The 12,525-nt window shown below is 36.6% G+C and overlaps 1 protein-coding gene across 2 annotated transcripts in view; it reads left to right on the top strand.

Moving 5' to 3' along the window:
• Positions 1-12,505, top strand: part of PDE10A (phosphodiesterase 10A) — a 375,046-nt gene extending 362,541 nt beyond the window's left edge. For both annotated transcript variants that reach the window (XM_026846120.1, XM_026846118.1), the window contains exons 20-22: positions 2,395-2,475; positions 6,620-6,708; positions 12,276-12,505. In XM_026846120.1, coding sequence (XP_026701921.1) covers positions 2,395-2,475; positions 6,620-6,708; positions 12,276-12,393 — 288 coding nt within the window. In that variant the 3' untranslated portion in view covers positions 12,394-12,505. The remainder of the gene's footprint in view (positions 1-2,394; positions 2,476-6,619; positions 6,709-12,275) is intronic.
• Positions 12,506-12,525: the final 20 nt, after the last annotated feature.

Genomic DNA, 12,525 nt, shown 5'->3' with positions numbered 1-12,525 from the left:
GTGGGGAAGATATGAGACACTAGGTAGTTGTTAAACCCTTTCTGCAGTATTTTTAAGAGACTTATTATAAGCCACTTATTATAGCCATACTGCAAGTACAATATAAACTTACTTGCTTAAAATTTAAACTTTACCTATCTGATCATGATTACAACCATGAGGATAGAAGCAGCATTTTTTAAAAGTGTATCGCATATATGTTCACACATACTTGAACACAAGAAAACACGTGTTTCTAGTGCATGCATTTTATCTAGATGTAATGCTTTTTTTGTTGTGAGGGTGATCATGTGGCACAGGTTGCCCAGGGAAGTTGTGGAGTCTTGATCACTGGAGATATTCAAAACCTGACTGGACCACCTGGATAACCTGCTCTAGCTGATGCTGCTGGCATAGCTGTGTGGGATGGATTGAATGGTGCCAAGAGGTCCCTTCCAACTCAAACCGTTCTGTGACTCTGTTACCTTTTCTTTCAAGGTGAAATGGTGAACATAGATCTGAGCTTTGTTCAGTTTTGGCATAATCAGTCAGAAGCTGGACAGCTTCCTCAAAGCTCTGACTTCAAATGTCTCTCAAGCACTGGATGTTATGTTCATCGAAGAGCTTAAAATCATATGATACTAAATGATTTAGCGTTGAGTTTCTTATCACTGAGACTATGGTAGCTGCAGACAGTCCTGGATCAATTAATTGTGGTAGTTGAAATAAATGGTAGTTGAAATAAATGGGAAAAAAAAATAATTATTTACTGGGGGCACATAAAACCAAAATTTGCCTACAGTTCCTAAATAACAACCCACTGAATTTCTGTGCTTGGAAATGTTTTTTTTTTTTTTTTTTTTTTTAAATTAGCTGAGGAAAGAGGCCTTTCCTTTTGTTTCTTTCAAAAGTAAAATGTCTAAAAGAGACTAGATTTGATGATTCTAACCTCTCTAACTACTTGGATAAAGAAATATGTGATTTGAGAGAATATTAAAGACACCAATTCAAAAATTCCTGGTTCCATCTCTTTTTTGATAATTGACCAGGATTCATAGTTAATACGTGATGAGGCCAAATAGACAAGAGGGAATTGACTTCCAGAAGCCCCCATCCACTCAAAGTAGTTGCAAAGTGGTCAAGCAGAAAGATGCTCTGCTCAGATCAGAATCAATTTATTATATTGCAAACTTCCCTTTGAGTAAAAGTTCCAAAATCCTCCTTTGAAAGGGCACGTTGGCACTTGAAATGTGTCTTGCTAAGATCTTATGAGAAAGGTATAATAAATAGTTGAGATGCCTTCACTAACTGTAGCAGAAAATTAGAACACAGATTTAGGGAACATCCCAAGCTTTCAGATAGCTATACCTCTGTAAGCTGAATCTCACATTAAAGGACACAAATAAGCAAATATTCTGTAAGCATATTCCTGCATAAATATTCCTGCATAAACTTTCTCCCTAACTAAGGTGTATTGGGTCGGTCGGGGACGGAGTTAACTTTCCCCAGAGCAGCCCCTCATAGTTCTGGCACTGGCTCTATTGGATATGGGGGAAGCTTCAACCCTGAAGGCTCCTGTTACCAAAACCTCGCCACGCAAAACATTGCTACAGCTGTAATTGCCTTTATAACCTTAAGATTAAACATCCGTGGTGGTTTGAAATGTGGTTGAGACATAAGACTATTGGAAAACTTCAATTTGTTACAGAAAGTAGGCAACTACTTATGGGTTTTTTAGGAGTAATTTTGCTCAGTCCCAGTATAGCGCTCAGAAATATGTTTTGCCTGTTCTGCTGGTAGTGGGTGGAATACAAGGAGACAGTTTTCACTTGTACATTACATATATCTGGTCTTTGCATATCCTGCATCATTTCCAGTATTCCTCTTATGAATGTAGAGGAATAACGTACTTAAAGAAGGCTGTTTGACAGGCAGCTTCTTCAAAGCAGCATGGTCATAAAGATTGTATTGTTGACAAAGAGGGCACATTGTAAATTCAGCTTTTCCTTGGATGGGTGTGTTGTGTTCTACTGGTCATTGTATTATACTGCTTTAAATGGGTAGTGTTTTGAAAGATGAGACTAACTATGAAGAGAGCAGAATAGAATGAACTGCTTTCTTTGGTTTTATTCTTCTAGTTGCTTTTTATTATGGAGATGACCTCGGAAACAAGGAAAATGTGTGTACATTGATTCAAAAACTTCATTTCCAGCATCTGCTGTTTACATTATCATTTAGGTGAATGTACAAAATGAGCCCCTCCTTAGGCAGTTTTGTGAGTTTGCCTTAGACAGGCACTATACATTATTTTAAGTTCTGGATTTTTAGACTGACATACAATATAAGATGGAAATTAATTCAGATCTCAGTAGTCTTCATTTTTGTTTTCCTAATCTCTCCTCTGCCTTTCTCCAGGGTGATGAAATGAAGAAAACGGGTATTCAACCTATTCCTATGATGGACAGAGACAAGAAAGATGAAGTCCCTCAGGGTCAGGTATGAACTCAATCAGTACAATGATACATGTTTATAGTGTTAATAAAACACGTATGAAAAAAACATTTTACATATTAGTGAATGCTGTATTTGACATTAGGGTATGTGGGCTATTGAATTTTATGTTCTGCATGCAAAACAGGGTTAACTTTTTTAAGCAGCAGTGGAAAACTTGTTTTCAAATGTTTTCTTAAATGACAGTGTGCTCTTTGCTGTTGTTACGTTCCATTCTCTGTACTTGTAACTCTAGCTAAAACCACAGTCACCTATGATTTCAAGACGTGTCAATAACATGTTTTCAATTTAGGAAGTGGTTGCTTCAGCCCTTAGGTAAAAGGTTTTGCTGTTTTATCCTGAATGCAAGATGAATTTCGTCACCTGTTCCTGGTTAAAATACTCAGATTCAGATTGCAAAATATTTGTGATTCTATACCAATACTTCTTCATTAGGTTTTTGGATGACTACAAACACTGCTTTTTGTCATTCCTAAAATTAAAACAAACAAAAAAAAAAGTGAAGAGTTTCTTGAGGATAAGCAATAAAGAGTGTATTTTTAAGAGCCTCAGTATTCTGTGTTTCATAGGCTTTGGGTACTGATTTTCCTGTGCACAAATGTGCAGAAATGACTGATTTTATTAATGCTTTCCCTTGGGAAAGTTAGTATTTTGTAAACATAAATTTGAAGGGAAAAAAAGGGTCTTTGAACTAATTTTTTTGGGTAGATGAGAAAGGTAGCTTGTCCTTTGATTATCTGAGCAGAGAAAAGTAAGTTTAAGTTGTCCATTATCCATACATATACATATACATATACATATACATATACATATACATATACATATACATGTACATGTACATGTACATGTACATGTACATGTACATGTACATGTACATGTACATATACATGTACATGTACATGTACATATACATATACATGTACATATACATATACATGTACATATATATATATGTATAAGGGGGTTTTTATTTTAGTTGTATCTGATGCTTTATTTGTCAGTAGTTAACACTCACAAAGCATTTAATGAACTCTGAAATGAACAATAATTAAAATAAATTAGAAATGACGTCACAAAATCACTACAGATTAATTACTTGGTAAACAAGACTATGGAAATTTCTATATTCTGACATTTTACTCCATATGCTTTATCATATTTTAGCATGAAAACTATTACCCTTATTACAGTAAGGAATTAGCAGTTAATTTACTGAATCTGTATGTTTAGTATAAACCTAAAAATAGCAGAAACATTTTTCTGCATTTGATTTATTTTCCCTCACACTATATTAGTTATCATTGGACATCTTGAAAAGTAGAGAGTATTATGGTATGTACTCATCTTGGCATTTGTGAAAGAAATGTTAATGAGGTGAAAGCACAGATCTAAAAAAATAAGCTTTATTTTTCCTCTTTAAGACACAGTCAGAATTGTTCCAGGTACTGTCTTCGTCAGGTTCTTTTAAACTTTGTGCTCTGTTCCATGCTTCTTAATAGTTTGACAGTAAAATATTAAGCAAAATCGGATGTTAAAAGCCAACTTCAGTAGTATAGTTGTAGCTGTTCTTACAACAGTGTTGCAGCAAAGTGTGAGATTTGGGACATATACAAGTCCGTGAAAGTAACCATTCCTATATTTATGTAGACACTGAAGAATTTGAAGCATTATCATCCAATTCCTTGGTCTCTAACAAAAAGCATTAATGAGTATTTTTATGTGAATTTTAATTAAAGAACTGATACCTTGTTTAAATGATGATGTTTAGGAAATGAGGATTTGTATAAACATGTAATCTCTGACAAAACCTACTTCTGCCTCAAGTGCTCATCTTTGATCAGAACAGCTTGTACTTAGCAATTCCTCTCACTTGGGTGGCTGGATCAGTTGGTCTCTGTTGTGCTTTACACCCTTTGCGGCACAACTCATGTCAGGTGTCTGAGTCTGGTGTCTTCTTTCTGTGGAGCCTGCACTGAGAGTTTGTTCCTAACTCAGCAAAGATCCCACCATCTTCTTTTCTGGTCCTCCTTTTGGAACCTGTGAAGAAAATAGCAATGCCAAAACTATGCAGTGACTTGAAAGTCATTTTAATAAGCAAGTCAAGCCAGCCTGAGTAATGAAGGGGGAGAGAAGGAACAGTTCGTGTGCTTCAGCCATTCAAAGCTTATCCCAGAAATGCAGTTTTCAAGTTGAAAATATAAAGTTTACTCTTACGCACCAAGGTTTAAAACGTTAAGGGAGATTTCTTACTTTGGTCAGAACGTTAAAGATCCGTCTGTTAAAGCTTCCTATATGTTTAGGATGCACAGTTAAAGAGACAGGAACAATTTATTTCCAAAACAGAAAATATTTGCTAGTTCCTCTTGCTTATGCATATTTAAGATATACATACACTGCCATTCCTGCCATGACTTCAATAGTTTGCTCATACCTGAGTCAACCCTAGGATTTCTGTCTAGCCACAGCAACATAAAATAAATCTGGAATCATTGATTTGGACAATCCAAACCTTTTACAAAAGGGATTTGTATGCGTTTGCTCTCAGTCAGAAATGGAAACTCTCAAAGGAATGTTTTTAATTAGCTGGCTTTATTGAAAACTTAAATCCATTGAGCCTTCTAGGGTTTTTCCTCCTAGATTGATGTGCATTTTAACTTCCAAGTTTTCAGGACCTTAAAAGACACATTTTATTCCGAATAACGGAGTTCCGGAGAGAAGGTTGTTCAGAATATATTACAGATTAAATTAGTTTGGTTGAAATATGTTAGGATTTGCAACGACAACACAATTCTCACTGAGCCAGAAGGTCTAAAGCGTGACTCTACCGAAGGTCCCATTTTAATTTTTGATAACTATGGAGTAATATTCTGTTTTCCAGTGAAATAAAATAGTCCTCATTAAGAATAAACAAGAAAAAGAGCCAACAAGAAAAAACACATAGGAAAAAAACAGTGGTGCACTATGCAAAATAGCAATCTTTTTATTGATGAGCAGACATCACACCTGTGTGCAGCCTTGCCTTTTCACTAGCTGCAGTTTCTTTCTGTTTGTTACATCATGATTACTTCAACTCAGACTGTTGGGTTCTCAGGTCAGAAAATGTATCTTTTTTTTAATAGTACAGAATGGATTTGGTTACATAGCAGTATGGGAGGAATCTTTGTACTGAGGGAGGTGAGGACAAGAGTTTCTCTTCTATTTCTGAATAAGGGCCAATGTTTAGGCTGCTAAAAAGAGACATTATTAAATGCTTTGGTCACAGTACAATACATGGTATTTCACTAAAAGGCATTTAAAAACTCTGCCCAGAGAAAGGGATCACAGAGCACTACTGTAACTATCATGAGAGTCTGGGATAAATGAGTGATGTTATAATGGATCTGAATTTAATCTGTCATCCTTGCTAATATTTAAATAGCATTTTCTAAAAATTTCCTTGTGTCATGATAATTCAGCTGTGACATGGTAGCTGTCATAAGCTCCTAAGCCTGTATGAATCAGATATCATTAAAGAGGTACTCATTTGATGTTCTCAAAATAGATTTATATGATAATGGTAAAAAAATATCACTGGACCACATAATGAAAACAAATTGCAAACCAGTTATTGATCACAGTGCACACCTTTTAGAAACTTTCCAAAGGTGCAAAGTCCCCAGCATCTCAAATAAATTGAGCTATGGAATAAATACTCTGGAGGACATCGGATCAATCCAGAATCTAACCATATTTTGGCAATGCTGCACAACTTTCCTTTTTTTTTTTTTTTTTTTTTAAAAAATATCATCACAAGAATAATATTTGCAGAAATGGCTCTGCCATCTGCACCTACTTCCTGCCACTGCTGACACAAAAAGCCAGACAGATCCTGAACAAATCAATTGGATAATAAAAGCAGTCATATTAGTCATAAATAGAGGCATGTAAGCAACTTGTAATTACCAGAGACTTCACTGTTAATGCTTCATTTTAAAGCTTTTGGATGTTAAGAGGAGATGCAGCAGTGTGAAGTACTAATGTAAATGGTAATTGAGTAAGTAGTCAACAGCTTTGAGCTAGTTGACTGTTAACTTTCAATGTTACAGTTTGGCAACATTTAACTATTCTTCTTCATTACTTTTTTTCATAGATTGGGTTCTACAATGCTGTAGCCATCCCATGTTACACCACACTTGCACAGATCTTTCCTCCAACTGGGCCGCTACTCCGAGCATGCAGGTCAGTAAATAACGCAAGTTTTTGTATATCATGTACCTTAGTTAAAGAAAAAGCGAACATGCTTTGCAAGTTTGTCTGGAATTATAGACTTTTAATTTTAGAATTTGCATTCAGATAAACAGGGATAAACATCGTGCATTAATCTATGCAGAAACCCAGAGGCAATACTGTCTGGGACTATCCAGTGCAGATCTACAGACACAGCTGATTAAAATGTGTTTGATGCTAAAAGCATTTAGAGAGAAACTGGTTCAGTGCTTATGTATACCTATCTACGCTGGTTCAGTACAATTTCCCTGTGTCCTTTTTACTTGGTTCTCACAACTAAGATTGGCTAGAATTTGGTTTCATTAAAAAAAATGTGGGTTTTGCATGTAGTTTCATTTCATGTCAGAACATTTTTATTAAAAAAGCAGGAAAAGAAAGATCCCTGGAATATTCAGTAATAGGAGCGTAAGGGTGGTACCACTAGGATGTGGGAGAGGCAAATGTAACTTTGTCCTATCAGTCAGTTGGGACTGTCAGCTTGGGATCTTCTGGAGGAGAGGAGAAGGTCCTTAACCAATTGGCTGCTTCTACCCTGGAATGATGGTGGATCTCTTTGTAGGTAGTTCTGTCCAATAGTTATATCCTGGACCTTAGCAATCTTTCCTGACAAAACTTCTGTTGAAACCAGTACACTTCGTGAAAATGTTCAAGTTACTATTCTCTAAAGAAAAACAGTTAGTTCATAAAATGCCAGCAATCTTTAGTCCCATCCAGGAAAAAGAGGCCTGTTTTCTATGCTCTTACTAGCACCTCTCTCATAATATTTTTTTTTTCCTCCTCTGGTCCTTAAATTCTAGCTTGCATTGAACATTTTATTTGTTCTGTATGGCATATCTGCCTACTCTGTCACTTGCCTGATCTTGTGGACTAAATGATCCATGTGAAGTAAAAGAACAGTGCCCACTATATACAATGCCATGAAATGTAACATAATGGTTAGCAAAACGCTATTTCATATCACTATGAGAAGAATATGTAGGTCTATACCAGTGAGACAGAAGACTATCTTACAAAAATCAGTGAGTATCTAGGAGCCATCGTCAATAGTCAACTGCCTCTAAGGTCCCATTGCTGGGCATGGATGTGCAACCCTTAGATAGATATGGAGGGAATACTAAGTAGGATTAGAGATGATACTTCTGTAGTTATTACACTAATGGGGCTACAGCTGGAATCCTGTTTAGCATCTGTGCTTTAAGAAGAGTAGATAAAGACACTAGAAAATAAGAGAAGAACTTAAAGAATGTTTTGAGATCTTAGTAGTGAGAGACTAAAAAATCTGACATAATGCATTTAGTTTATCCAAGATAATATCTTTATCGAAATCTGTAACTATCTCCATAGTATGTTTTCTGATTAAACAAAACTCATTAATTTAGCAGGTAAAGACTACTTGAAGCCCAAAGGTTCAAATGAGGAATATGGTGAATGTCTTTTTTAGCATTTGGAGTAATGCCAGTTGAAGATCTTAAACCAAGGCTAGATATACTTTTTAAAAGAGAGGTAAATGGGATACAGGTCTAAGGCACAGTTACTGGTCTGAGATACAGTTACTGTGATGAAATTGCCAATTGTCTCTTTTATGCAGTTCAGCTGAGTGATCCTTAGAGTAGTGTCTTTCATCCTTAGAAACTATGAAAGTAACAGTGTCTGGTAAACAATAGGCAGTAATTTTTTGTCCTAAATTGCATAATGTGGAAATATTTGTAAGTGCATATTTCAGTGGTTCCATCAGTTACAATAAAGCATTAAATTATTCTCTGGTTTCAAAATGCTGTGGGGTGTCTTACTATCATAACGATATCAGAGTCCAAATCCTGTTTTGAATTTTGGAGTTACAGTACGGGGTAGGAATGTGTACTCCCTGAGTTATGTTGACCTAATATATAAGTGTTGATAATTTGATCACAGATAATTGAATAATGTGTACTCTGACAAATATGGAAGAATTGCTTTCAGTGTGAAATCAGAGAATATGAATTAAACTACAGAACTGCTTGTAATCCTTTCAGTCTTTACAAGATCATGAGTCATCCAACTGCTTAACTGAGAAGTAGTCTGAGATCTTGGAAGTTTTCTAACTTCTCTGTGTAACTGTTGCTTGAAGACATGTTGCTTAAGCTGTGTTGATGACTGAAAGCTAAATGGTCAGTTGTTCGATCCATGTTACTGGAACATAGATTGTGCTTTGCATAACCATGTTTTCTGTCAGAAAGAGTTTTATACTGTTTACATGGACTAAACAGCAACTATTATACCCACTATTAGAAAGGCAGTAATACCACGAGTTTTCCAGTTACTTGTTTCTACTCAAGCTAATACTGTCAAACTACTTTATAGATGAAATTTTTTCTTTCTTTTGTATTATTAATTTGACAACATGTGGGTGTACTTTTACTTCCCAAATCAGTATCTATATGCTTCTAATGTGAAAATGTCTTGCAGAGTCTATATAATTAATAAATTAATCTCAGCACTGGATGTCAGGAAAGTTCTGCTACTAGCACAATCAAATGAGAAGTCTTAAAAATGTAGAACCATTTGCATAAGCCTGCCAGTACCTTTGGTAAGAAGTTAGCATTGTTATTCCACTTAATGGGAACTGAGGCTTAGCGAGGCTAGGTTGAGTGCTTCAGACTGTACAGCATCTTCTTCGGGAGAGGGTTTTGGAAAGGCCACATAGATATCCAAATGAGGCTTGCTTGCAAAAGTGGCTTGTAATAGTCGGTGGTCCATCTTTCAGTACTCATCTGAGTAGGTTTAAAGTTGAATTGTGGAGTATCAAGCACCCACATACATATGTGGTTTAGATAAAAGGTTCTCCGTGATTCTGAAGATCAAGCACGAACATCTTCTCTAGAGTGGGTTTTTCTGCAAAAGGTGTGATATCTGAAGTAAAAGCAATCACTCCTGGCAGAGATTATGAACCTTTCTGTTCTAGAAATTATGTTTGTTCATTGGAATTCCAGTTACGGTTATAATACTGATACTTCTGAAAGCCACACTGGCACAGTCTCCAGACTGGGCACAGCTCTGTACAGACACAGCTCCCCACCTTGTTCTTGTGCATTCCTTAATTCAGATTGCATTGATGCAGAACTGGGGCATAGATATGTGGATGGGGATTAAGGTATCTGTAAAAATGAATTGTTTCCTGAAAATCCACACCCTGGCACAGTCTTCTGAGGAACAGTTTGATAGTTTTAGCTTAGCCTTGAAATTACCCTCTGCTGTCTGTTTGAGGAGGTTGAGGAAGAAGTGTTGAGAGTTCAGACTTTGAGATGCAGAGTAGGAAATCAAGACTACAGATTCATTTCAAACTCCCCAATTACTAAAATACATGTCATTGCAGGGTTTAGGTTACTCCAGAGCATTTCAAATGGCTGATTTTGCACTATACTGTTTTTTTTCCTTTATTTTTAATGGGCAACTGTTATTCAGTGTGATGAGAGGAATACAGCCTCATTGCTGTATGGTATTGCCTCAGCTGCTGACAGAACCGATTTTGATACCACCCCTTCACTAGCAGTGCTCGTTCTTGGAACGCAGTGTTTAAGCTGCAACGTCCTTGAATTCGTTGGAACACAGACACCAGCTGCAAATAATAGTGACAAAAGCAGCCAAGGCAGCATGTCAGCATCAGGGTTTTTATTTTGAGAGTTTTCTGAGAATTTATTCCAGACACTTAGGAGCCAGGACTTCACTTGGAGCACAAAGGCAAACGAATTGTATTATCAACATCTTTAAAAAAAAAAAAAAAAAAAAAAAGTATTAGTCACTGTTTCCCTGAGGTAAGGTAGCAGCTAAGAATCTAGAAGGCTTTCTTGTCCAGTAATTTATTCCACATTTTTAAATACTCTCTTGTCATTCTATGTAGATCAAAACTACCAGCCACCTGTGTTAGTTTTCAGAATAAGTCCTATGTATATTTTGTAGCCCACATACTCAGTGGGTCTACCAAAGTGGCAAATCTATGATAGTATATTTATTTTAAGGATGAGGCGAACTGATTTAATTTTCTCCTTTATTTCAGACCAAATAATTTTAAACAGTTTTCCACGTGCTTTCAGGTCTCTCAATTCTTGATGAAGTGGATACAATTTAAAAATATTTTGGCTGCAATTCTCCTCATTACTTTCCCAGTTTTAGGAAAGGGACCTAGAAATAGTGACAGCTCAGTTTTTTCTAATCCTTAGTGCCTGAATGTATTAGCTGAGATTCAGTGCCATGTTAACACTGGCTTCATGACTTCCAGTTGTCCTGGAGCAGTAGCAGAGCAGTTTTCCATCTGTCTGCAGACAATGGTGTAGGTGTTCCCCTAGAGGGCATCAACTTTCTTTGGTAGACTCCATCAGATCCTACCTTCTCCCGTACCCAGAACATGCAACATTTTCTTTTCTTACCCGTTCTCTGTGCTTTCAGCTCATTATTTGGTGTTTTAGCAACTGTTTCAGCAAAGCTGTTCCATAAAAATCAGAAGAGCTCTGCTACATGAATTCTGATGTAATACAATAATATGACATAGCATGTAAGACCTTAGTACTTTTACCATCCTGTTTGCTTACTGAAGACTTCTAAGAACTGTTGTTTTAGTAACTAGATGTCTGACATTGAAATGAAATTGAAACAGCTTGCCCTTTTCTCTCTGTATTTGAAGACTGCCAGATCTGGCCCTATGTTGCATGTTTGGTCCACTATTGGACATCATCAACACAGACTTCCAAGTCACTGGAGTGGTATTACTGTGTACAGCAAGTAAGATCACGGGTCTGTAGCCCCTTCAGATCATTTGAACATTACCAGCTTAATTTTCCATTATTTTATGGCTTGTAAGCCAAAACTTGGGCTTGAGAGTTGACCAGAATGTGAGACACTAAAAAAAATTTCTGTCTTGAGGAAGGGGTACTCTTTAAATGTAGTAGGTTGATAGTAGGATCACCGTATTAGTAACTGAAAGTTGATACTATGATGTTGGCATACAACATTTTATAGACTGGTGAGCAGCCCATATGCAGGAGTTTCTGAAAGCTTAATGCACTTCTGTGGTTTCCTGTAAAGGAAGTTTCCTGGCAGAAGTCACAATCTCTGGTGGTTTTGAAAAGGGCTAAAGGATGCTGTGGTAAAATCCCTGAAGTCCAAAGTGAGGAAGGCTGCTTGTCTTCAGGCTGCTGTTTCAGAATCTCTGCAGACATGTGTCTCTTGGGTCACAGCTGGGTTTTCTCTGCAGCCATGAGGGCTAGAAATTTTTAATGGAAGCAGGTTCTAGCCTCTAGCTTCAGGGCTTATTCTGGGGAAGGTATGCCAGAGACATATCTAGTGAACACATATACGAGACACCCAGAATTACAAAATGGGATAACGTAAGGTGAAAGATGAAATAAAGGTGATAAAAGCTTGATGATATACAGGTACAGCATAGAGCTACATCTCTAAGTATAGTACAGCAAATGGTGGTGTTAAGAGGAAATCCTAGTAAATTTATGAACAGTGCTTTACCTCTGACTTTTTTGCATCTCCAGGGACAATCTCAGCCAGTGGGAGAAAGTAACAAGAGGTGAGGAAGCTTCTATATGGATTCCCTCCCAGTCCCTTGCTCCTGGGACATCAGACTCACTTCCTGTGAAGATTGATGACTGAACAGCAGCAACAGATTGCTTTAACCCAAAAAGCATCCCTTCTTGTTTTGGGCGTTGTTTTTTGTTTTGTTTCATTTTTATTTGGAAAGAAAAAAAAAAAAAAAAAAAAAAAAAAAAAAAAAAAAAAAAAAAA

This window comes from Athene cunicularia, assembly GCF_003259725.1.
Source record: "Athene cunicularia isolate RWA chromosome 3 unlocalized genomic scaffold, athCun1 chr3_part1, whole genome shotgun sequence".
Classification (NCBI taxonomy): domain Eukaryota; kingdom Metazoa; phylum Chordata; class Aves; order Strigiformes; family Strigidae; genus Athene; species Athene cunicularia.
The sequence above is the reverse complement of the archived record's forward strand: the minus strand, read 5'-3'. Positions and strand labels throughout refer to the sequence as shown.